Source organism: Ceratotherium simum, chromosome 8, assembly GCF_057802395.1.
Source record: "Ceratotherium simum simum isolate JZ-2026a chromosome 8, ASM5780239v1, whole genome shotgun sequence".
In the NCBI taxonomy this organism is placed as follows: Eukaryota; Metazoa; Chordata; class Mammalia; order Perissodactyla; family Rhinocerotidae; genus Ceratotherium; species Ceratotherium simum.
In genome coordinates, this window is record NC_141907.1 from 74,270,881 (window position 1) to 74,296,582 (window position 25,702).

Here is a 25,702-nt window from a genome sequence, read left to right on the forward strand (position 1 = left end):
AAGAAAGCTAAAAAAATATTTTGAGACAACAGTGACCCTCATTTTGTAATTATCTCCTTATGTTATTAAAGTATTTATAGATAGTATATACTATATACTATAAAATATATACATGGTGTTCCAATACCATTATGTGGTTTCTCCACAAACAAAGCAAGCAGGACCCCCTGTGGATTCTTCTTCCCGTTTCTGGTAACCTTCTGTTTGTTGTGTGATATTCTTTCTCTATTTTTTTTTAAGCTTGGATGCCTACTTCTTTCTTTGAAGATTTTATTATGAATCACAAAATGTTCTTAAATCTTACTTATGTCTTTGTTTCATATTCAATCTTGGACGTGCAACTGTTAGCCTAGTTAAATCTTTACAATGACACACCGTCTCTCTCCCCCCCTCCCTCCTTCCCTCTCTCTCTTTCTCTTTTGCTGTTGAACTCAACACTCTGCACATTTTTGCTAGTGGTTGTATTTTTTTTTTCCTGCAGAATTAATATTCCCTGTGACCTGTTGTTTGGAGAGTCATTTAAAACTCCTTTTGATTACCTGGCAATGAATCTGTCGTTGGAATACTAATTTGGAATACTAAGCCACTCCCAATTATGCATTCTGAGGGCAGTAATAACATTAAGAATATTATTATTTAATATCATATAATATTGTCACTATCTATTTTGTGCATTCAGGCAGAGTAATATAATTTCAAAATTTGTCTTTAGCATCAGAAATACCTGATTCAAATCTCAGCTTTACCTCTCTGACCCCAAATTTGTTTATCTGATAAGAATAATTGTAGTTATCTAACAAAGTTATAAGGAAGATTAAAATGAGGTAATGTATGTACTCATTAAATATGAGGTCACCTCTTCCAATGAATTTGTGACTAAGTTAAAAAAAAAAGCCACAAAAGGGAAACAAGGAAAAACTGATCATGTTAATATACCTCCTTGAAAAATAAATTTTATTTTAAAGTTATACAAAAATGGGAACAATACTCAATTATATAGATATATCAGATGCTTACAGGGCACGTTTCTTGTTGTTTATTTGAAATACAAACGTTTCTCTGGCAGTGACTCACTCTGCTTTTATTTCATTGGATTAGTTAATTCCATTATCAGGAACACTGAGCTCTGTCAATGTTAGTGTAGCTACCTATTTGTGTGTCTTTTAATGAAGTAGTTAACCAATCTGGATTTCGATTTTTTCATCCTCAAAAAGAAGTCCACCTTCCAAATGTAAAATTCCGTGCAATAATTGTGCACTGAGGCGCAGACCTCCTTAAATGTTCCAAGATGCAAAATCTCCACCTAGTGGCAACTCAAGGCAGGCACCAGGTGCAGCTGAGACAGCCCATTTGGCATCAGCATAGGTCCTTCTCTCTTGAGTTCTTTCTTATTAATTATTCTGTCAAATTAACAGTATATGACTCAGTATAAATTCAATATCAGTCAGTCATTCCTTATAGTGGTCTTTTATGCAAGACCTTAGTCTCATAAGAAGACAGCTTAGTAAATTTATTAACAAAGTTTAAGGTTTTTTTTTTTTATAAAGGAAAGAAATGGGCTGACTTTATTATGTCCCCTTTATTGGAATATATGTTATGTAATTCCTCTTAAAAATAAAATTTTAAGTCAAAGAACAATATAGGTAATAAAATACACTTTAATATATTTAGTAAAATCTTTTAATGATGTTTTATGGATCTAGAGGAAACCTATTAATTGTTGGTTTACTATTGGGCATTTCTACTAATTTAACATTTATCTCAACATAATCTGAACTAATTTCAATCTGATAGTATATTATATCAGAGTATTTTATTATTAAAATAATGTGAAATATCAGCCATATGTCCCTTTCTGGATTCTAAAGCTATACCCCTGTTCTAGTTCATGAATTATAAACCATAATTTTAAATAAGAGAAAAGTAACAAAATATGTATATGATCCATTCATATGTATATGATTCATTCATATGAATCATGTATATATCATGTATATGATTCATTCATGTGACATATCATGTATATGATTCGTTCATATGACATATCATATCATGTATATGATTCATTCATATGACCAATGAACTTGGTCAAGTTCATTGATTACATAAGCAAATACAATATAAGGGAAAGAAAGAAACTTGTCATCATATCTCTAATTTTTTCATGTGACAAATAGACTGCATTCCCAGATATACTTGTGCTCTCATTTTTGTAAAATACACGACATCTATCTTTGTGGCAATAATCTGTAGAACATTGTTTTTACCTTCTTATCTATGGAACCGTACTGAATCTAGTTCATTATTAACTTTGAACTAGAGAAAATGATATTCAGAAAGACATTTTATTATCAGATATGTGTGTGTGTATCCTAAATTTTGCAGATTGTATGCATGTATTTTAGTGAATTAGAGAGATTCACAGAATTCATGTATTCAGTTCTCTAATTTTATGAATGGGGAAACAAGATCCAAGAGAAATTATATCCACAGATGTATTATGAAGCAATGTCATTGACAAATGTGATCATTATATGTTGAGTTTGAAGACAACACTTAAAAGAAAAGATAAGTCCAAGATTCTGTTTTTAAAATGATTCTGTCAGAATTTGTACTCCATGCCAACACATGACTGAATGGAAATTAGTATATTCTTTACTTTGCTGCTGTTAGCATAATAAAGGATACAACTGCAACAGTATCACAAAAGCTAGGCAGAACGATGTGTGGATTTACTCATATCTGTTTTTCACTCTCACCAGACCAATGCTGACTTCAATTATATTGATTTATATATAAATATAAATATATTTATATTTGTACTGGCGCATACATTGAAATGTTAGGTTCCATATTACTACCTGTGTTGATTTGTATTGTCAGGTAGTCTGTATTACTGATAATATACACACACACACAGACACATAATTATAAATGTTGAGTGTAGCCACCTTTAAGTTTAATCTCCTCATATATGTTCTAATTTGTATTTTAAAAATTCTTTTCCTCTGGTTTTTGTATATACTGATACGTATATGATAGTATTTTCGTTTTCTTAATTATATATTTGTCTAATTCTATGAGCTATTCTATGCAATATCACAAATAAAATTAAAAAATTAAATGATGGATATTTACAACATGTAACAGGAACATGATATGCTACTATCTTTGTATAGCTTTGCACTAATGTATTTTCTACAAAGCAGTTCATATGCTTTACTGTTGTTACAAAAACAATGAGAAGAAACTATTGGAAAATAAATAATAAATTTTAATTGATATACATAAATCTGAATTCTCTTTAAAATATGTCCTATACATATTTATAAGTGAAAAAACTAAAAAACTCTTATTTTTACTATTCTAATTGTTTCAAACTTTCAAGTTGAGTTGGAGTCTTCCTTCAATTCAAAAGACAATTTATTTTTATAAGATACTAATTGTTTAAAAAACATCAAAGATTTAATTTGCAAATGCATTTGGAGACTTTAATTTTTCATTTACATAAAGGATATTGTGATATTTTTGATTAACTGCCCAATAAATCTTAAATTGGTTTGGAAAGTTACGAGAAAGAAAAATTGACTCGGTTGTTAAAAAGGAAGGTTTCCTGCACCCTCTGCTGATACGTACATGCAACTGCAGGTTATTTATTATAAACTTGGTCCTTTACTTTTAAGTTAAAAAAAAGAAGATAAAATGTAAGGCAAATCCAGTCATTTTAATATTTAGTAAACAAATACACAAACCATTATAAATATCTAAAAGAAGCATGCATTTTGGATTGAGCAAATACAAACCAACCTGTTTGGTTAGTTTACTAGCCTTGAAAAGAATAGAATAATGGCATCAATTTATTATTAATGAGAAAAAGCCGTAATGCCACATACTTCCGAGTCATCATGTAACTCAAATTTATTAGCCATCTATATAAAGTAATCCGTGGTTGTTTAATGTTTGTATTATGAAAATACTAAAACATTAAAAAGATTGTAAAAAACCTGAAATGAATCATTTGAGTCTGACCTATCACTGACAACATTTAGATGAATTATCATATGGTAAAGAAATAATGAGTTTTTTTTAAGAGGAAGGAAATAGCTTTCAATAGCGAAACTAAATAGAATTTGAGCCGTTAGAAAAGTAAATCTCAGTTTATAAACAGATACAGTCTAGACTGACAGTCACATAAAATATAAATTCTAGTGTTAAAAATGTAGGTTCATGAAAAATACAGTATTTATATTAATGTAAGAATTCTTAGCACTTCCATAGGTTTTATGTTTTTAAATATTTTGTGTTAAAATATTTAAGAATTGAGATTATTGAAACATTCAGAATTGATATTTGTATGTTATCATATTTGGTCAAATTATTTTTAGAAAAAACCTTTTCCCACGGGCTCATTCTCCTTCTTCCAGAGGCGATTACTATTATTAATTTTTGTGTACCCTCCAAGTTACTTTTAATACGTTTACATGCCAATATCCTTCAGCATTATATAGTTTTTTGATAGGCCATATATTTTCATACTGCCTTAATTTGAATTTTTTAATTATAAAAGTAATTAATGAATTAATGCTTATTGTTAAAGCTTCATATTATGTATACCATTAATGTCCCCATTCGTGACAACTCCCAATACAAAGTCCCTCTTCAAGGTTAACCCCTGTTCACACTTTGAAGTACATCCTTCCAGATTTTTTCCTGTGCATTTACACACACATGAATCTGTAGAATATTGATCATTTTTAGAATTTCATAATATATTTGTAATTTATATAAAGTGTATGTAGCACATCTTTAGCTACTTGATTTTACTAACTAAATACTTTGGAAATTTTTTTCTATATTAGTTCATATCTTTTACTTTGTATGTTTTGCTCTTGTATATTATGCCGTGGAATGGATATGCCGTATTTCATTTTTTAAATTCTCCTACTAATGGACATTTATATTGTTTTTAATTTTAACTGTTGTAAACCAGCCTTGAATGTTTCTATACATGGTTCTTTCTGCAGATGTATGAGTATTCTTCTAGGGTAAATGCTGAGAAGTGAAATTGTTTGATTTGATATTTTGATACATAATTTTCTAAAATGACCCTAACAATTTGCACTCCTTCACAAGTGTCTATAAGTGTCACTTCATTCACCCAAACTTGATATTATTTAGTTTTAAAATGTTATGAGTGAAAAATATTATCTCGTGGTTTTTCCTGATTAATAATGGAATGTTCATATGTTGATTAGTGATTCGTGTTTCCTCTCCTATGAAATTCCTGTCCATGCTCTTTGCTACATTTTTCCTTTGTGTTTTCTGTTTCTTAGTGCCTTATAGGAATTCTTTCTGTGTTCCCTGATTACTAATGGGTTTGAATCACTTCTCATATATTCATTGGTGATTTGTATTTCTTCTGGGAATTGCTTATTCATATTCTTTACTCATTTATTTATCCTTTTGGATTGTCTTTAATTGATTTATAAGAATTCTCTCTATATTCCAGATATCAATACTTGGCCTGTTTTATATGTTTCAAGTATTTTTTTTCCCATTCCTTAGAGAAATCTACAAATCGTTGACGGGCACAGAGATACAAAAGACCAGCCACTGTCTCAAGGTATCAGTTACTGCTGCCGATCCCATGGGATCAGTCTGAAGCTAATCTCCATTTAGGACCACATCCTTGATTAGCTTTTCCTCCTGTCCTGTTGTTACCGCACAAAACCAGGGTTCTCTTCCCGATGTGCATAAACACACCAATTAATTATGACATCAGCCTTTGGAGGGAAAAATCAACTTTTATTCTACAAGATTGATCTGCGGGGAGACAGGGAGCATGCTCTCAGATCTGTCTCCCCTGTTCAGGATTTGGGGCAAAATTTAAGAGGTCAGGAGAACAGGTTGGCATGTGGAAATGCTCCTGGGACAGGTTTTGATTGGTGGGCTTCAAGCATTTAGGGTAGGGTTTTAAATATTTATGACAGGGAACATTTATGATGAGGTGAGGAAGGAATTTTAACACTGGATCTTCAAGAGTCTGACTTGCAAATTCCGGTCATGTCCTGGTCCTATGGGGAGGAGGACCTTTACTTCCAAGGTCGTTTCAGGTCACAGTTTCTTCTTTTACATGTGCTCTGGCTACGTGACTTTGCAGTTTTTCTGAAAGACGATTCTTAATCACTCTGTTGATAAGAGATGGAGTCAGTTGAACTGATCCTGGAGGGCCTGTGGTTACACTGTCATGCCTTCTTTCCTCACCTTTTCCTGAGAGTAATTTTCTAATAAACTGTTAAACAAGAATCCCTTGCTCAGCCTCTGCTTCTAGGAAACCTAACCTAGGATGTTATGAGGAATTTTTTTTCCAAAATATTATTTTAAAACCAAACCAAATTCTTCAATGTAAGATGTGATTATAAAAAAAATAATAATTGTTCCTTATTAACAAACATATATACTTTCACATTTGTGTTATCTTCTTTAAAGTTGTATATTTTGTTATTTGTTATATTGACATTGGCATTGCTCAACAAATTTATCAAATTCATCTCTTGGGAATCGTGTTCAGGGTCTGAGACATAGTCTTTGAATATTCCTAATATTGTCAGTTATTTGCTCCTTGAAGTCTGAATTATTTTGTTGAAAGTGAAAAAAATAAGACTAAATAATTGAACTCAATGTTTACTTAATAAAAAATTGAAAATGAACTCTTATGGTCATGAAGGAGATCAACATGGTCAATAATACTTTGGGTCAAAACCAAGCCATGGTTGAATGAAATTATTTGTAAGAGACAAGTTAAAATATGTTTGTAATGTTGGCTACATTTCTATTTATTCATTTATATATGTACATATGTATATGTGTGTGTGTGTATCTCAATACTAATTCCAAGCCCATTGACATATAGGTACTGCAGCCTCTAACAAGCTTTCTCTCCTGTTTAGGATTGCCTCTGGAAATGACAGTGTTAGTGTACTAGTAGACAGACTTAGAACTTCCAGCTGAGAGAGGTTGGGGAAGTTATAAGCTAAATTAAAATATATTTGCTGTGAAACAGCACAAGCATGGTTACTTGTTCTTGATAAATAATTGTAGTTATTAAACATTTATCCTGTGCTAGACCCTGTTCTAAGTGCTTTTTTGCCTTTACTTATTTGATCCTCATAAAATTTCTTTAAGTCAGGTGCAGCTACTATCCTCCTCAGGAAACTATGGCTCAGGGAGTATAGGTAACTTTTTAAGCCACTCTGAAGTCACACAACTCTTATGTGTAGTGCTGAATTCAGACCCATGAAACTCTGCTTTCTTAACAGTTATGCATTCATTGTGTATAAATCCCAGAACATAAACTATAACGTTCTTTAAATGTCAATGTAGTCTCATTATTTACCTAAGCCTGGTCACACATAGGTATGGCTTTTAGACTTCTTTCTTTTTTTACTACTAACTTCTGTCTGATCTCCGGCCAAAATTCATTCTTTTTCTCTTTATTTCTCTTTTCCCTCTGTTGTCTCTTCTGATCACTAAAGAACTCTCAGGCTGGGTTTCAAGGTTACATGCCTTTCTAAGTATGTATCTTGGCCCTTGTCCTTCCATTAGTTCAGACAAGGAACTCATCTGCTTCCCAAATTCTTCTAGAATAATCTCTTTGAAATGTATTCTCCTTCCCTATTGTAGCAGTTCCCATTATCATGCTAATTGAGCACCGCTCACTCTCTCTTTTCACCTAGGAGATTGATTTATTCAGATCTAATCAGGGGCAATCTGTCTCTGCTTACATGCTTAGGGTCAAATCATTTTTAGTAGTCACCCAAAGGTAGACATTTCTGTATAAGCAATTGTTTGTTTGGACTATTTTCTTGTTTATTTGTTGAAAATAACTTCATGTACTCAATGTGGCTAAATTATATGCAAATTTAATAAATTGTTAATTAAACCATCAATTATGTGATTTCTGACGCTTTCTACCTTTGGCTGACAATCTCATTCTCTTCCCTGAGACTGATCTCCTGCCTGGTCCTGATCAGTCATCCTTTTAATGTATCTCATATTGTCCTCACTGACCCTACTGGCTGAATTGGCTCTTGTCTATGTCTTTCGAGTGATTTATCTGTTTAAAAAGCCTCCATTAGTTCCCCATTAGTTAAAGAGAAAGTAATAAAACATTTTGGAAATACATTTAAAGATAAATTACACGAGAGTTAAAGTAAAAGAATGTTGAGATGTAAATTGCAGGGCCTTTGTGATAGAAAGAGTCTGAATTGGAGGGCTTTCCAGCTGAGCCATAACCACCTAATAGGTGTGAGACTCCTTAAACCTGCATCTAAATGACACAATTAGATAAGATTGATTTGGAAACTTCTTCAAACTAGTATCTATTTAATTTTGGTAAAAATTGATCAATGCCCTTTGATATGTTTACATACGATTTATTTTCTGCCATCACTTTCTTTTTTTTTTTTTTAAAGATTTTATTTATTTTTTGCCCCCAAAGCCCCAGTAGATAGTTGTATGTCACAGCTGCACACCCTTCTAGTTGCTGTATGTGGGACTCGGCCTCAGGATGGACAGAGAAGTGGTGCCTCGATGCGCACCCGGGATCCGAACCCGGGCCACCAGCATCGCAGCGCGCGCACTTAACCACCAAGCCACAGGGCCGGCCCCTGCCATCACTTTCTTAATGTTGAGAATTGTTACCTAGAGAGCGTTTGGTTTCTGTGAGTTTTCTTTCTTCCGTTTTCACCGTGTATCAATAGACTTTCTTTTCACTGTGGTCATTTAGGCTCTACTGGATTATTTTCTGAAATCTTTTCTGAGAAAGAATAGAGCTGAGACTGGATTTAACTTATGCAACATTCCCCACAAACGTTTCAAATATTGATCATTGTTTCTAAATTCCAATAAAAATGTACTTTCGAGAAGTTCATCATAAGGGGTTAGAATACTGACCTCAGTTTATATACCTCCCCCCCAATATTTTTAGGTGACTTACATTGGAGCACGCTTTAATAAGTAGCTCGTTTTCATCATCACTCTGTGTGCTGCACCGCTTGCTTGAATGCATTTCATCAGAAAGGAAGGAACTAAAAATCTACTCTGTACCAGGCAGAATGTTGTTTCTTCTTGATGTTATACCTTCTCATCCTTAAAAAAGTCACTATAAAATAATTATTATGTATGTTCTAGTTCATGCTACTAGTAAGTGGCAGAGTTTGGATTTGAAACCAAGAATTTTTTATACTAATGGCTTGAGTGTGTAAGAGGTACTTTTTGTTTGTTTAGTTTTAGTTTTGTTGTAAAACACCCCCAGTTTTGGGAGAGAGACAAAGGATACTTAGGACTATCTCGGATGTGGAACATCAGGTGACTCTTCATCATCTTTGGCTCATAGGGAAAAAATATGAGGGGTGTCCAAATTCCAGGAAAATATTTGAAAAATATTGGGAAAGAAACAGGTGAAGGTAGTTTTGTTTTGTTTCTTTTACCTGCACAGACAGACATACCTGTTTGTGTGTATGGTAATCAGTTTCCAATACCACGACTCTAAACTCTGCATGGTTGTTTTATGTCTTCAGATAATGTCTTTGGAATCATGGAGGGAAGTGTAATTTTTTTCCCAGTATTTTTTCTTTAATATATTTTACTTTTACTTAATTTTAAATAGATAACATATTAACACTTCATACAACCCCTTTAACTAGAATTCGTGTCTTCCTCAACCATGTGAGATAAGAAATATGCCTCTAATTTTGGCAATGGATCCACCATGTGATGTTGTGTTCTATTAAGGGTAATGACGGTGTTTGCTAAGGTTGCAGAGATCACTGAATGAAGTACTTCCTGGGAACTTTTTGTTAAATACTGGTGCTAAAGAGCAGTGGATACTGTTTCTTCAGTTGGGATCAAAGACTGAATTTCACACCACTTCTAATAGGGTCAGTATGCATCTGTGTAGTGGTAGTGTTTACAAGTCAATCTAATTTTTTGTTTACTTATACAGCTTTAAAGGTATAATTAGAAGACTCTTCTTATACAATGAATTTGTTTTTCCAAAGAAAATAATATTTATGGTAGTAAAGGCCCGTGGACAATGGGCAGATCTAGTTCCACCTGTATATTTTTAGAACCTGAGGGACTATGACTTCTGAACCAAGAAACATTAGGTGAGAATTGAGGAAATATGTTTATTTTATCTGATTTGGAAATTTATAAAAATATATGAAAATATATACAAGGTTTGCTAAGGAATTAAAGGTAATTGTTAAAATTATAATAAAAAATAAATTTGATGAGGTATAATGTTATATTTGTCTTTCATGAATTTTTGAAGTGGATGTGATGATACATTGTTTTATGCAACTTGTTCAATATTACTGTTTTCAAATGTTAGCTAATTTTAGATTATTGAATGATTTTACAGTTTGAAAGACTAGCTTAACTTATGAATCTCTAAAAATTGTAATTCAACATAACCTCAAAATTATGGCTTTTATTTATGGTAGTGAGACAGAAAATGTGTTTATTTATATTTGAAATGCTGATGTGTTCTAGTTAGAACTTCATTTTCTGAAATCCATTTACTCTATAGGTACTAATTGTATATTATATTAGGCACTGGTGTCTCAAAGCAAAGCAGAGAGCAAAACTAAGAAACTTAAGGTAAAATAGTAAAGTCAGATAAATAAACAGATGTTTACTATGTAAGGTAATACGTGAAGATACATAACAGAGGAGTATTACATCCACAGAGGAAGAGGCTGGGAAGGGGTGTCTGGGATGGCATCCTGGAAGGGACGATGTTATAGAAGTAGGAATATTGCCACATCAAAGTTACTGGAAGGGCATCCCAAGCAGGGGGACCCACATCTGCAAATGCCCAGAAGGTGGAAGTGAACAGAAAATGGCAAGTAGTAATCAGTGCAATTAGAGAGTGAAATGTGAGGAGGGGAATGATGAATCTGGAGATGTAGATAGCATCCAGACCTTGAAGAGTCTTTCTAAAGGATATGGATAATTCCAAGCTATAGATATTTTATTTTTCTTGTGTTTACCTGGAAAGCTCTCAGTAGGAAATAAAGAACTTCACTTAAAAGACTATCAGTAGGCAAAGTGAAATCTAAAAGATTTTTCTCTCTAATAGATTTTATATCTACTCCATGTCATCCCATTCAATTTGTAAATATCTCTTAGTTTTTTGAATGTTTCCCATTCAATTTGTAAATATCTCTATGATGTTTTTACTTAAAGAAATTAGTAGAGATATATTAGCAGCCTAAATATATTATTTATACCCAGTGGAAAAGCCTGGTTGTTTTCATTAAGTATTTAGGAAGAGGAGAAATTATTGTAATATTTTTTCCTGAAATGTTTTCATTAGTTAAATCCTTTGAATACTTGTTAAAGAAATATAGAACTGAGTCACTCTTTTATTTTTAAATACTGATACAAACACGAGAAATGCTAAAAGGTCAAGAAATATTTCAGTATACATAAATTCTGAAGATATTTCAATAATAATGGTAACTATCTTGACATTAATGCATTGAAGCCCATAGGTTCACCACCAGCTGCAAATCATTATGGTTGGTAATGGTCTAATGAGAGCAAAATTCTGCACTGGGCATTGAATGGAAAGAAATCTTGTATGTAAATGAAATATCACAACTGAGAATGATGTTAATTAAGAGTGAAATCATGAAAAAAATTGTATTATTTTTTGTATCCACTTTGGAAAAATCTAAGTTGGGAGGAAAATGAGATAGTTTTAATTTGTGAAAAACTTCAAGAGCTAAAATGTCTTTGTTTATATTTTAAGCTTTCTTCAGCCAAAGCCTTACAAGAATACTTAAATATTTTGGAAGTGGCTCATACGTAGTTTGATTTAAATTCTGATTCTGTGAGTGCAATTAAAAATCATCCAATAAAGATCATATAATGTAAATCTGTTAGATTTTATACCGTTTGGAACAAAATATCAAATATTTATGAATGCATATCTGAAAAAGAAAATATTTTCCATTTTTGTCACGTATTTCTTCAAGGACATAAAAGTATTTTACTTGATCAATCTCATAATGTATCTGTAAGGATGATAAAATGGAGGGCTTGTCATTTTATGTAGTTATTTGTTATTGTTTAGTAGATAGTTTTGGGTGCAAAGAAACAAAAAAATGAAATAGTCTGATTCAAGTTGACAAAGAGGGTGTGAACATTATGCTTAAGGAATTAAGTGAAATTTAGAAACAAAGCAAAACAAAACAAAATTGGAACCAAATCATGGCACATTATGAAAACCAGTGGAAAACAGCAGTTACCAGAATAGCAAGATGACCATACAACTACGAATCCCTGAAGTGGAAGCGTATCTGGGCCTTCAGCAGCACAAGTTCTTGGCTCTTCACTCTAGTGAAAGCAGAATATAGCATGCTGATTATGAGCTGACCTTATAGTTAGATAAGGCTTAGTTTGTCTTATTCCTGCTTTACTGCTTACTAGCTGAGTGGCATAGACAAGTTACCTTTCTACTGTAAAGTGTCCATAGTAATATTATTTACTTCTACAGTTATAAGCGTTAAAAGATATAATCTTTGTAAAAGTACTTCGTACATCATATTTAATGAACTGTAGCTGCCACCTTCTCCTCCTCTCCCTTTTTTCCTTTATCATTAGGACACTGACATTAATATAGTTCATAAATTTTCTATACTTCTGCTTCTCTCAGTATGTTTTCTCACTGGTCTCCACATTACCCACTGAATTAGCTTTCATTCATCTTTTCTTCAACTCGTAGCTGTGGTTTCCTCATAACTTTATCTTGTTTATAACTCTACTCTATGTCCTCTGTGGTCTGGTTTCCTCTGCCAGTGGCCTGATTATCTCTAAATTTTCTAAATCAAACTCCAAGGGGAAGAATCTGTCCCAATTGGTTTTACTTTGAGTGAAGATTCTAGTGTCATGTCATACCTTAGTCTGGTCTGTGACTCTGTGAAGCTCAGGTAAATAACTTGTTGAGTTCCATGGTACATCTGGTGCTGGCCAACTGAGACAGCGGTGGGCCATTTTACTGAGAGGGGAGTGATCATGGCTGTCATATGCCTACTACATCTAAATAAATAAGCATAAAAAGTTAAGATTAAACAATATACCAAATTATAGAACCAGTGTGAGTAGTAAGGCTGGGTCTTGAATAATGATCTTATGTCTCCCAATCCAACGCTCTTTTGAATAGACTTTAAATATTCTTGGTAATCTTGAAATTTTTGCATCATTATAAAATTTCTGTGCAAATTATTGGATAATTTTGCTACTTATAATTTCAAAAAAATCCTTAAGTATCAGAATTTTATTATTTGTTTTAGTTTAAACTAAATTCTATTCCATGTCTTGAAAACCAATGTTTTGTTTTCAAATGTCTTATTTATAATTGAATTCTATTGACTTGTTATATTTGTTTTAACTTTTCTTAGGCTGCTAAGTTGGCTATTACAGTGCAAGCCTTGGAGTCCCAATGGGGGACTCTGGATCAAGACGATCTACCCTGGTCTCCCGGTTGCCAATATTCAGAAGAAGTATTAGCAGAAGACATGATTCTCTTCCTTCCTCACCATCCTCCAGTAATACAGTTGGGGTCCACAGTTCCTCTCCTTCCAGCACTAACTCAAGCTCAGGTAGTACAGGTAAACGCAGGAGCATCTTCCGTACTCCTTCCATTAGTTTCCACCATAAGAAGGGAAGTGAACCTAAGCAAGAACCTACAAACCAGAGTGTTAGTATTTCAAATGGTGCTGAAACTGGTCACAGCAGTATGCAAAAACTGAGTGTGGAAGAACATATTAAAACCAGGGGAAGACATTCTGTTGGTTTTAGTAGTTCACGAAATAAGAAAATAACAAGATCTTTGACAGAGGATTTTGAAAGGGAAAAAGAGCACTCAACTAATAAGAATGTCTTTATAAATTGCCTAAGTTCTGGCAAAAGTGAGGGGGATGATTCTGGATTCACAGAAGAACAAACTCGCCGTTCCGTTAAGCAGTCAACAAAGAAGCTGCTTACTAAATCTTTTTCGTCTCACCATAAATTTTCTAAGCCTGTTCCACAGAGCCAATCCGTTTCATTGGTACAACAATCTGGATTCTCGTTGGAAATTACACAGTACCAAGAGAGGGAACCTGTGTTAGTAAGAGCTTCTCCATCTTGTTCTGTGGATGTAACAGAACGGGCAGGAAGCTCTTTGCAATCTCCATTGCTTTCTGCTGATCTTACCACAGCTCAGACACCTTCAGAGTTCTTAGCCTTGACTGAAGATTCTGTGTCTGAAGTGGATGCGTTTCCTAAAAGTGGAAGCATGGCATCCCACTGTGATAACTTTGGCCACAATGATTCTACCTCTCAGATTTCTCCCAATCCTGCTGCTGTTACAAAGACAATAGACCTTATGGGAACTGTTTCCTGTGCAATTATGTCTCCTGGGAAATACAGGTTAGAAGGTCGATATAGCACTGAATCTAATTCCTTACCAGAAACCTCTGCTGCTAATCAGAAGGAAGTGTTATTGCAAATCACTGAACTACCTATTATGAATGGAAGTGACTCAGAGCCTCACCTGTCAGCAAATACGCAAAGAGAACAACATATGGTGTTACAGAATGGTGAAACAATGCTGGCGACAAGCTCCCCCAAAAAACTTGGATTTTACGAGCAACACAAAGCAATAGCTGAACGTGTTAAAGGGATCCATCCTATTTCAGATTCAAGGATAATACCCTCTTCCGGTGATCATCATGTTTTTAGCAAAACATCGTATGGATGTGACGCAAATCCTGCTAGAGGTATGCTTATTTTCTTTGTATAATAAAGGATATGAATTAGGATTTTCATTATAATTAAGCAATTTTCTTATTCCATCTCATGAATGAAAACCACATTTTCTTTATTTTTCACTCTAATATTCTTTCTTATTTATAGTTTTATTTATTTATTTATTTATTTTTGGTGAGGAAGATCAGCCCTGAGCTAACATCTGCCAGTCCTCCTCTTTTTTGCTGAGGAAGACTGGCCCTGGGCTAACATCTGTGCCCATCTTCCTCCACTTTATATGGGATGCCACCGCAGCATGGCTTGACAAGTGGTGTGTCAGTGTGCGCCTGGGATCCAAACCAGCGAACCCCGGGCCGCCGCAGCGGAGTGCGGGCACTTAACCGCTTGTGCCACCGGGCCGGCCCCTATAGTTTGTTTTAAATAGTTTCTCTACTTAATTTTAAACTTACTTCAGTTGTATTATACTGAGAATGTAATTCAGCAGTATTCCTCATTTTTCTTAGTTCTGTTATCCGGATTCTGACCCTCAGAAGAAAATGGAAGGAAACTAATTTTATTTGCAATGTGGCTTTATCTAAAATAAGGACTATATTTTTTAGAATTTATGATCGAGTATTGGTATTTCATAGTTAATGAAATGGATATATTCCAGCCAAAATCATCATAAGAGAAATTGTATAATTTAAATTCTATTTCCTATTTTAACAAAGCTTTCATTATTATATAGGATTCGTGTTTTGGTACAAATAATCTCTATCTCTAGATACAATAGAATTGCAACCTTTAAAAAGACTGTCTTTGGAGCCTGGAGACTCTGGTTCTAACCTTGCTTCTGTAACTGACTACCTGTGTAACCTTGGGTACCTTCTCTTTGGTTTAAAAAATGGGGGAAGAGAGTCTGAATTACTCCAATCTGTTATTTAACAGAAAACTTTGTTACTTAATATAAAATTCAGTTCAAGAGAATTGTTGAATATATACCACCTACTGGGCTGTATTTGACATTATTTTTTATTCTTTTTTTCTCTACTATGATTACTACTACCAGTGCTACTGCTGTTGCTACTACTACTAGTAGTAATAGTTCTTCCAACCCTCAATGATTATGTCCCGTTTACTGTTCTGTGCCCTTTGGATGCATTAATTCACTGAATCCTGAAATGACTGAAATCACTACTCTTATTGTAACATACGTTACAGGCAAGACGGTGGGAGCACAGAGAGGTTAAGCCGTGTGTCTGAAGTCACAAAGTTAGTAAGTAATTGTTTGGCAAACTGTATGAGATAGGCACTAGTATGTTCCCCATTTTACAAATAAGAAAACTGAGACCAAGGGATTATACGGCTGGTAAGTAACAGAGCATTACATTACTCAATAACATTGAGTAATTATCTCAAGCCACAGCTCAGACTCTTAATGACTAGGCTGTGTACTACACGTCATGACCCGGGCTTTTTCCAGAACGTTAAGAATAATACTAAAATATTAAATAAAATTCATGTCAAATTATATATTATAATATCAAGAATCATAAGATTATATGATTTATATAACTAGTTCCTCCATAAATATAGCAATTTTAAAGCTTTAAATGCATGAATTAATTTTCCAACTGTGTTAATATTTTTCACATTTGATACAAGATCACTTTTGTCCATCTGCCTACTTTTTTCATTTTGATCTTGGTAGCCTTGTTTGTACTTTTGGCTTTAGTTATACTTGCTTAGTTCTTTAACTATAATATAATGATAAGAATGATGATGGTCATCCTTTTTGTATGCTTAATATGTGCCAAAAATGTGCTAAGCAATTTACATGGTTTTGTTTCATTTAATCCGAACCAAAATTTCATGTGGCAATTATTAAAAACTAAGATTTAAGATTAAGTTAATAACTTTAAGAAATCACATTGTTAGCAAATGGTGGACCTCAGATTGGAATTTAAGCAGTTTTTAAAAGAACACAAAAAAAGGGGAGAAATATAATTATCTTGATTATATCTAATTCTCATTTAGAAATGACGACTTGCCTCAATGTTGAATTGAATACTGTATGTTGCTTATCTCTATGGAAACTAGAGAATGACCAACAATTATCTTGCTTGCTATTATTAATCTGTTGGCTGAGATCCTAAATTGCAAGCAGTTTGACACGTTAAACTAATTTCACTGAATTTGACAATGTGATGCCTATTCTTGGACATTAGCTGAGTATTCGTATTATCTACAACTTGTAAAATATAGAGAAATAGGCAAATAAACTGGGCATGTCAACAAGGGAAAGATGATAGTATGCTATCCTTCATTTTGTGGAGATGTTCATCTGTTCATAAGGATATAATTTGGAAGTTTAAAATTTTAAAACCAGTTAGGTAAATTTATTTTATGCAAGAAAGAGTTGCTAAATTGCATAATATTAAATTTATTCTGTATTTACTATGAAACATGTTTAAGCTAGTATTTAATGCAGATCTGAATGTATTAGGTGTACATTTATATCAAAATTAATAATGGAATGTTGAGCTCGCTGGCAATTTAACTTTTATTCATTGGCTTAAAAAGTTACTTAAAAAGAACTACTGTATGTTGGCCTAATAGGTAATAGCCAAAAGTCTTTAAACCAGTAGATGGTCCTAAATAGAACAGTTCATTCATTCATTCATTCAACAAATATTTGTTTTGGCACTGTTTCAGGCGCTAAGGTTATGGCAATGAACAAAACTTACTGAAGTTAAAACTTCATGAAGCTTACTTTCTACTAGGAATACTCAGTTAACATACAAATAAATAAATGTCAGATGGTGATAACTACTGAGGATAAGTTTAAAGCAGAATAAAGGATCCTCTGGGGGGTGGGATTGTAGTTGGCATTTTTTTCGGCTTTATTGAGGTATAATTGACAAATAAAATTGTAAGATATTTAAAGTCTACAACGTGATGATTTGATATACTTATACATTGTGAAAGGATTCCCCCCATCCGAGTTAATTAACACATTCATCACCTCATATGTTTACCCTTTCGTTTCAAAGAACATTTAAGTTCTGCTCTCAGCAAATTTCAGTTATACAATACAGTGTTATCAGCTATCTCACCCTGTTAAATAGATCCTCGGACTTTATTCATCTTATAACTGAAAGTTTGTACCCTTTTACCAACCTCTCCCTATTTCCCCCATCCCCAGCCCCTGGCAACCACTTTTCTATTCTTTGTTTTTATGAGTTTGACTTTTTTATTTTTGTTTTAGTTTCCATGTATAAGTGACACCATGCAGTATTTGTCTTTCTCTGTCTGGCTTATTTCACTTAGCATAATGCCCTCCAGGTTCCTCTGTGTTGTCACAAATGACAGGATGTCCTTCTTTTTTAAGGTTGAATAATATTCCATATTTTCTTTATCCATTCATCCATCAACACACACTTAGGTTGTTTCCATACCTTGGCTGTTGTGCATAATGCTGCTGTGAACATGTGAGTACAGATATCTCTTTGAGATAATGATTTCATTTCCTTGGGATATATACCTGGAAGTGGGATTGCAGGATCATATAAATCTATTTTTAATTTCTTGAAGAATTTCCATACTGTTTTTTTTTTTTTTTTTTTTTAATTTTTTGTTTATTGCAGTAACATTGGTTTATAACATTGTAAAAATTTCAGGTGTACATCATTGTACTTCTATTTCTGCATAGATTACATCATGTTCACCACCAAAATACTAATTACAACCCATCACCACACACATGTACTGAATTATCCCTTTCACCCTCCTCCCTCCCCCCTTCCCCTCTGGTAACCACCAATCCAATCTCTGTCCCTATGTGTTTGTTTATTGTTGTTATTATCTACTACTTAATGAAGGAAATCATATGGTATTTGACCTTCTCCCTCTGACTTATTTCACTTTGCATTATACCCTCAATGTCCATCCATGATGTCACAAATGGCTGGATTTCATCGTTTCTTATGGCTGAGTAGTATTCCATTGTGTATATATACCACAGCTTCTTTATCCATTCGTCCCTTGATGGGCACTTAGGTTGCTTCCAAGTCTTGGCTATTGTGAATAACGCTGCAATGAACACATGGGTGCATGTACCTTTACAAATTGGTGTTTTCAAGTTCTTTGGATAAATACCCAGCAGTGGGATGGCTGGATCATATGGTAGTTCTATCCTTGATTTTTTGAGGAATCTCCATACTGTTTTCCATAGTGGCTGCACCAGTTTGCACTCCCACCAGCAGTGTATGAGACTTCCCTTCTCTCCACATCCTCTCCAACACATGTTGTTTCCTGTCTTGTTAATTATAGCCATTCTGACGGGCGTCAGGTGATATCTCATTGTAGTTTTGATTTGCATTTCCCTGATATTTAATGATTTTGAACATCTTTTCATGTGTCTGTTGGCCATCTGTATATCTTCTTTGGAGAAATGTCTGTTCAGGTCTTTTGCCCATTTTTTAATTCGGATGGTAGTTTTTTTGTTGGTAAGATGCATGAGTTCTTTATATATTTTGGAGATTAAGCCCTTATCAGAAGTATGGTTTGCAAATATCTTCTCCCAATTGTTAGGTTGTCTTTTCGTTTTGTTGATGGTTTCCTTTGCTGTGCAGAAGCTTTTTAGTTTGATGTAGTCCCATTTGTTTATTTTTTCTATTGTTTCTCTTGCCCGGTCAGACGTGGTGTTTGAGAAGATGTTGCTAAGACCGATGTCGAAAAGCGTACTGCCTATGTTTTCTTCTAGAAGTTTCACAGTTTCAGGTCTTACATTCAAGTCTTTAATCCATTTGGAGTTAATTTTTGTGTATGGTGTAAGGTAAGGGTCTACTTTCATTTTTTTGCATATGGCTATCCAGTTTTCCCAACACCATTTGTTGAAGAGACTTTCTTTTCCCCATTGTATGTTCTTGGCTCCTTTGTCAAAGATTAGCTGTCCATAGATGTGTGGGTTTATTTCTGGGCTTTTGATTCTATTCCATTGATCTGTGTCTCTGTTTTTGTGCCAGTACCATGCTGTTTTGGTTACTACAGCTTTGTAGTATATTTTGAAATCAGGGAGTGTGATACCTCCAGCTTTGTTCTTTTTTCTCAGGATTCCTTTAGCTATTCGGGGTCTTTTTTGTTCCATATAAATTTTAGGATTCTTTGTTCTATTTCTGTGAAAAATGTTGTTGGAACTTTGATAGGGATTGCATTGAATCTATAGATGGCTTTAGGAAGTATGGACATCTTAACTATGTTAATTCTTCCAATCCAAGAGCACGGAATATCTTTCCATTTCTTTGTGTCTTCTTCAATTTCTTTCAGAAATGTTTTATAGTTTTCGGTGTACAGATCTTTCACCTCTTTGGTTAAGTTTATTCCTAGGTATTTTATTCTTTTTGTTGCAATTGTAAATGGGATGGTATTCTTAATTTCTCTTTCTGCTACTTCGTTGTTAGTGTACAGAAATGCAACTGATTTTTGTACGTTGATTTTGTATCCTGCAACTTTACCATATACGTTTATTACTTCTAAAAGTTTTCTGGTGGATTCTTTGGGGTTTTTTATATATAAAATCATGTCATCTGCAAATAGTGACAGTTTCACTTCTTCCTTTCCAATTTGGATCCCTTTTATTTCTTTCTCTTGCCTGATTGCTCTGGCTAGGACTTCCAGTACTATGTTAAATAGGAGTGGTGAGAGTGGGCATCCTTGTCTGGTTCCTGTTCTTAGAGGGATGGCTTTCAGTTTTTCACCATTGAGGATGATATTAGCTGTGGGTTTCTCATATATGGTCTTTATTATGTTGAGGTACTTTCCTTCTATACCCATTTTATTCAGAGTTTTTATCATAAATGGATGCTGTATCTTGTCAAATGCTTTCTCAGCATCTATTGAGATGATCATGTGATTTTTATTCTTCATTTTATTAATGTGGTGTATTACGTTGATTGATTTGCGAATGTTAAACCATCCCTGCATCCCTGGAATAAATCCCACTTGATCATGGTGTATAATCTTTTTAACGTATTGTTGTATCCGATTTGCTAGTATTTTATTGAGGATTTTTGCATCGATGTTCATCAGTGATATTGGCCTGTAATTTTCTTTTTTTGTGTTGTCCTTGTCTGGTTTTGGTATCAGGGTAATGTCAGCTTCGTAGAATGAGTTAGGGAGCTTTCCCCCCTCCTCAATTTTTTGAAAGAGTTTGAGAAGGATAGGTATTAAGTCTTCTTTGAATGTTTGGTAGAATTCACCAGGGAAGCCGTCTGGTCCTGGACTTTTATTTTTGGGGAGGTTTGTGATTACTGTTTCGATCTCCTTACTGGTGATTGGTCTATTCAAATTCTCTACTTCTTCTTGATCCAGTTTTGGAAGGTTGTATGATTCTAAGAATTGATCCATTTCTTCCAGATTGTCGAATTGGTTGGCATATAGCTTTTCATAGTATTCTCTTATAATCTTTTGTATTTCTGAGGTGTCTGTTGTAACCTCTCCTCTTTCATTTCTGATTTTACTTATTTGTGCCTTCTCTCTTTNTTCTTGGTGAGTCTAGCTAAAGGTTTGTCAATTTGGTTGATCTTTTCAAAGAACCAGCTCTTGGTTTTATTAATTTTTCTATTGTTTTTTGGTCTCTATTTCATTTATTTCTGCTCTGATTTTTATTATTTCCCTTCTTCTACTGATTTTGGGCTTTGTTTGTTCTTCTTTTTCCAGTTGCTTCAGGTGCATTGTTAGATTGTTTATTTGAGATTTTTCTTGTTTGTTGAGATAGGCCTGTATCGCTATAAACTTCCCTCTTAGAACCGCTTTTGCTGTATCCCATAAATTCTGGCATGTCGTATTTTCATTTTCATTTGTCTCCAGGTATTTTTTGATTTCTTCTTTGATTTCTTCGTTAACCCAGTCGTTGTTCAGTAGCATTTTGTTTAATCTCCACGTATTTGTGGCTTTTCTGATTTTCTTCCTATAGTTGATTTCTAGTTTCATACTGTTGTGGTCAGAAACAATGCTTGTTATTATTTCAATCTTCTTAAATTTATGGAGACTTGTTTTGTGGCCTAATATGTGATCAATCCTGGAGAATGTTCCATGTGCATTTGAAAAGAACGTGTATTCTTCGGTTTTTGGATGGAATGCTCTGTATATATCTACTAGGTCCATCTGTTGTAGTCTGTCCTTTAAGGCCAATGTTTCCTTATTGATCTTCTGTTTGGATGATCTATCTGTTGGTGTAAGTGGAGTGTTAAAGCCCCCTACTATTATTGTGTTACTGTCTATTTCTGTTTTTATGTCTGTTAATAATTGCTTTATATATTTAGGTGCACGTACATTGGGTGCGTAGATATTTACAAGTGTTATATCCTCTTGTTGGAGTGTTCCCCTGATCGTTATGTAATGCCCTTCTTTGTCTCTTTTTACAGTTTTTGTTTTAAAGTCTATTTTGTCTGATATGAGTACTGCTACCCCAGCTTTCTTTTCATTGCCATTTGCGTGGAGTATCTTTTTCCATCCCTTCACTTTCAGTTTGTGAGTGTCTTTAGGTCTGAAGTGTGTCTCTTGTATGCAGCATATATATGGGTCTTGTTTTTTTATCCAGTCAGCCACCCTGTGACTTTTAATTGGAGGATTTAGTCCATTGACGTTTAAAGTAGCTATTGATAAGTATGTACTTACTGCCATTTTTTAACTTTTTTTTTTTTTTCTGAGTGTTTTAGTAGTCCTTCTCTGTTCCTTTCTTCTTCTATACAGATTTGATGGTCACTTTAGTTTGACCTCTGTCTGAAAGCTGTACTCTTTAACTCCCCTCCTCCCTCCTTTTGTTTTTGATATCATATCTAACCTCTTTTTTGTGTATTTGTATCCATTACGTTCTAATCATGGAAATAGATAATTTTTCCTATTTGTGGTCTTCTCTTTTCCCCTTAAATCAGTCCCTTTAACATTTCTTGTAGCACTGGTTTCTTGGTGACAAACTCCTTTAATTTTTGCTTGTCTGGGCAATTTTTGATCTCTCCTTCCATTTTGAATGATAACCTTGCTGGGTAGAGTATTCTTGGCTGTAAGTTTTTTCCTTTTAGCACTTTAAATATATCATGCCATTCTCTTCTAGCCTGTAAGGTTTCTGCTGAGAAGTCAGCTGATAGCCTTATGGGGTTTCCTTTGTATGTAACTTGACATTCTCTTGCAGCTTTTAGGATTCTCTCTTTATCTTTAATTCTGGACATTTTGATTATGATGTGTCTTGGTGTGGGCCTCTTTGGGTTTATCTTGTTTGGGGCTCTCTGTACCTGGATGTCTGTTTCCTTCCTTAGATTAGGGAAGTTTTCATCTATTATTTCTTGAAATAGATTCTCTGCCCCGTTGTCTCGCTTTACTCCTTCCGGGACACCTATAACATGGATGTTACTGCGCTTGATGTTGTCCCAGACGTCCCTTAGACTGTCTTCACTCTTTTTAATTCTTTTCTCTTATACCTGTTCAGCTTGGGTAATTTCTTCTAGTCTTTCATCCAGCTTACAGATCCGTTCTTCTGTATCCTCTACTCTGCTTTTGAGTCCCTGTAATGAATTTTTCATTTCCAGTATTGTATTCTTCATTTCTGATTGGTTCTTTTTTATATCTTCCATTTCTTTGTTGACATTCTCACTGAGCTCATCTATTCTTCTCCCCAGATCAGTGATCATCCTTAACACTCTTAGTTTGAACTCTCTGTCAGGTAGGTTGCTCATTTCTGTTTCACTTAGTTCCTTTTCTGGGGTTTTGTCCTGTTCCCTTACTTGGAATGTATTCTTTTGCCTCCTCATTTTGCCTCTTTCCCTGTGCTTGTGTCTACATATTAGGTAGGTCAGCTACGTCTCCTGCTCTTGGATAGGTGACCTTATGTGAGTGATGGCTTAGGAAGCTTCCAGTGTGCTTCCCTCAGTTCTCAATGTTCCAGGGGTGACCCCTCTGTGGGCTACGTGTGTCCTTCTGTTGTGGCCTGTTTGCTCTCCCTGTAGGCGCCCAGGGAGGTTGAGTTATGCTCCTGGCCAGCTGTCGTAATGGTCAGCTGCTTGTAGTTGTTCTGGGCCCTTCAGTCTCTTTATCAGGTGTGGGGAGCCCCAGCACAGTTGGCTGCAAGTTCTAATACCACATTTGTGTTGCAGTATCTCGTTTAAGTGAGTAGGCCCCCAGCGTGGCAGGTTGTTAGGCTCAGGGCCTTACAATTGCTGTAAGCCTCTAGCCTATTAGGTCTCTTGTCAGCTCTCTGAGGATTGCAGCTGGGTGGGGCTGGCCTCAGGCACAGGAGCACCCAATCGTTTCAGGCTTTGGAAGGTGGGGCAAACCTCCTATGTGGGTCTTTGAGAAGCACAAGTCTTCTGCAGCTGACACGCCCTGCCGCCCACAGGTCCACACACACAGTCAACAAAGTCCTGCCCCGGTGAGCACCCCGACCTCCCCAAGCGGACCCAGGACCCAGTCTCTCCATGGCAGGAGCCCCACACACTCCACCACTGCCCCACCCTCTCCACCCACTCCTTGTGCACACCCTGCCCCGCTCAAGTCGGCTCAGTTGCCAGGCTGCAGAGAATCCAGTCACCAATCTATGCAGGCCCACAAGTTGCCTGAGGGCTTGTTGTTGGGTGGGGCCAGTCTCTAGGGTGGGCTGCCCGCCCTGGCTGAGCTGGATTAAATCGGTGCTCTAGCGGGTGGGGCAGACCCTGGGCTAGCAGGCCTCAGGGAGAACTCCAATGGCGTCTGTGTCAGCAGGCCCACACCAGGCCACAACAATGGCCGCCGCCAATGTCCCAGTCCCTGGAGAGGTCTCACCCCTCACCGAGATGCACTCAGGGCCTATTAGGTGAGTCTCTTTTCACCACAGCACTGTGCACCTTTCTTTCTGGTGATTTTAGGATGCTTTCTGAAACGGGTGAGTTTGCGTGCGGGCCCTTTAAGAGCCAGTTTTAGTTTCTTTGTGAACCGGGTTTTCTGGGGGTACTCCCCAATGCTTTAGTAGCAGGCAAAGTCAGATATTATGCCGCTGGTGTGGATTGTGCTGGGTCCACAAAATGCCCACAGCGGGGGCGCTCCCCAGCTCAGGACCCTATGCCTCCAGGGAGGGTGCGTACCTGTGAGCTGCTCCTGGCGGCCGTGAAGCTGGCGGCTTGTGAAGGTGGCGTTTTTCCTCTCCAGAAGGGAGTCTCTGCCTCTTCTACCCCAGTTAGGATTGTCCGTTGTTGCAGGAGTTCCTCTTATCCAGTTTTCAGTTCTGTCTCAGGGGTAATTTTTCCACGAGTAGTTGTAAATTGGCTGTGTCCACGGGAGGAGGTGAGTTCCGAGTCTGCCTACGCCGCCATCTTGACTCCGCCCCTGTCATTGTATTTTGATAGGGATGTCATTGTATTTTGATAGGGATAGCATTGAATCTGTAGATCACTTTGGGTTATGTAGAGATTTTAACAGTATTAATTTCTTCAATTTATTTACATGGAGTATCTTTCCATTTATTTGTGTTTTCTTCATTTTCTTTCGTCAATATGTTTTAGAGTTTTCAGTGTAGAGATCTTTCACCTCCTTAGTTAAATTTATTCTTAAGTATTTTATTCTTTTTGATGCAATTGTAAATAGGATTGTTTTTTTTAATTTCTCTTCTTGATAGTTTGTTGTTTGTAGTTTGCGTTTTTAAATATAGTGAACAGTGCTATAAGGTAACATATTAGCAAAGATTTGCAGGTGATTAGAGAGTAAGATATACAGATATTTGAGAGAAGTATGTTAGTGCAAAGGCTGTGGGGTAAAGATCCTGGGACTGGAGCATGCCTGTGATGTTCCAGGAACAGGAAGAGGTCCAGTGTGCCATGAGCAGGCTGAAGACAGGAGCAGTAGAATATGAGGTTAGAGAGGTGAACGGGGG

The 25,702-nt window shown here is 35.4% G+C and overlaps 1 protein-coding gene and 1 long non-coding RNA gene across 6 annotated transcripts in view; one reads left to right on the plus strand and one right to left on the minus strand.

Moving 5' to 3' along the window:
• CCSER1 (coiled-coil serine rich protein 1) overlaps positions 1–25,702 on the plus strand; it is a 681,310-nt gene that overhangs the window by 127,703 nt on the left and 527,905 nt on the right. For 4 of the 5 annotated variants that reach the window (XM_014787893.2, XM_087434596.1, XM_087434595.1 and 1 more), the window contains exon 2: positions 13,473–14,834. In XM_014787893.2, coding sequence (XP_014643379.2) covers positions 13,514–14,834 — 1,321 coding nt within the window. In that variant the 5' untranslated portion in view covers positions 13,473–13,513. Of the gene's footprint in view, positions 1–9,782; positions 9,942–13,472; positions 14,835–25,702 lie in introns of those variants that run through there. The other variant, XM_087434594.1, reaches the window with a different exon arrangement.
• Positions 11,980–25,073, minus strand: LOC147916506 (uncharacterized). Its single transcript, XR_015552951.1, has 3 exons — positions 24,918–25,073; positions 12,970–13,110; positions 11,980–12,408 (listed from the first exon to the last, which is right to left on the minus strand). It is a non-coding gene; the product is annotated as an uncharacterized LOC147916506 (long non-coding RNA).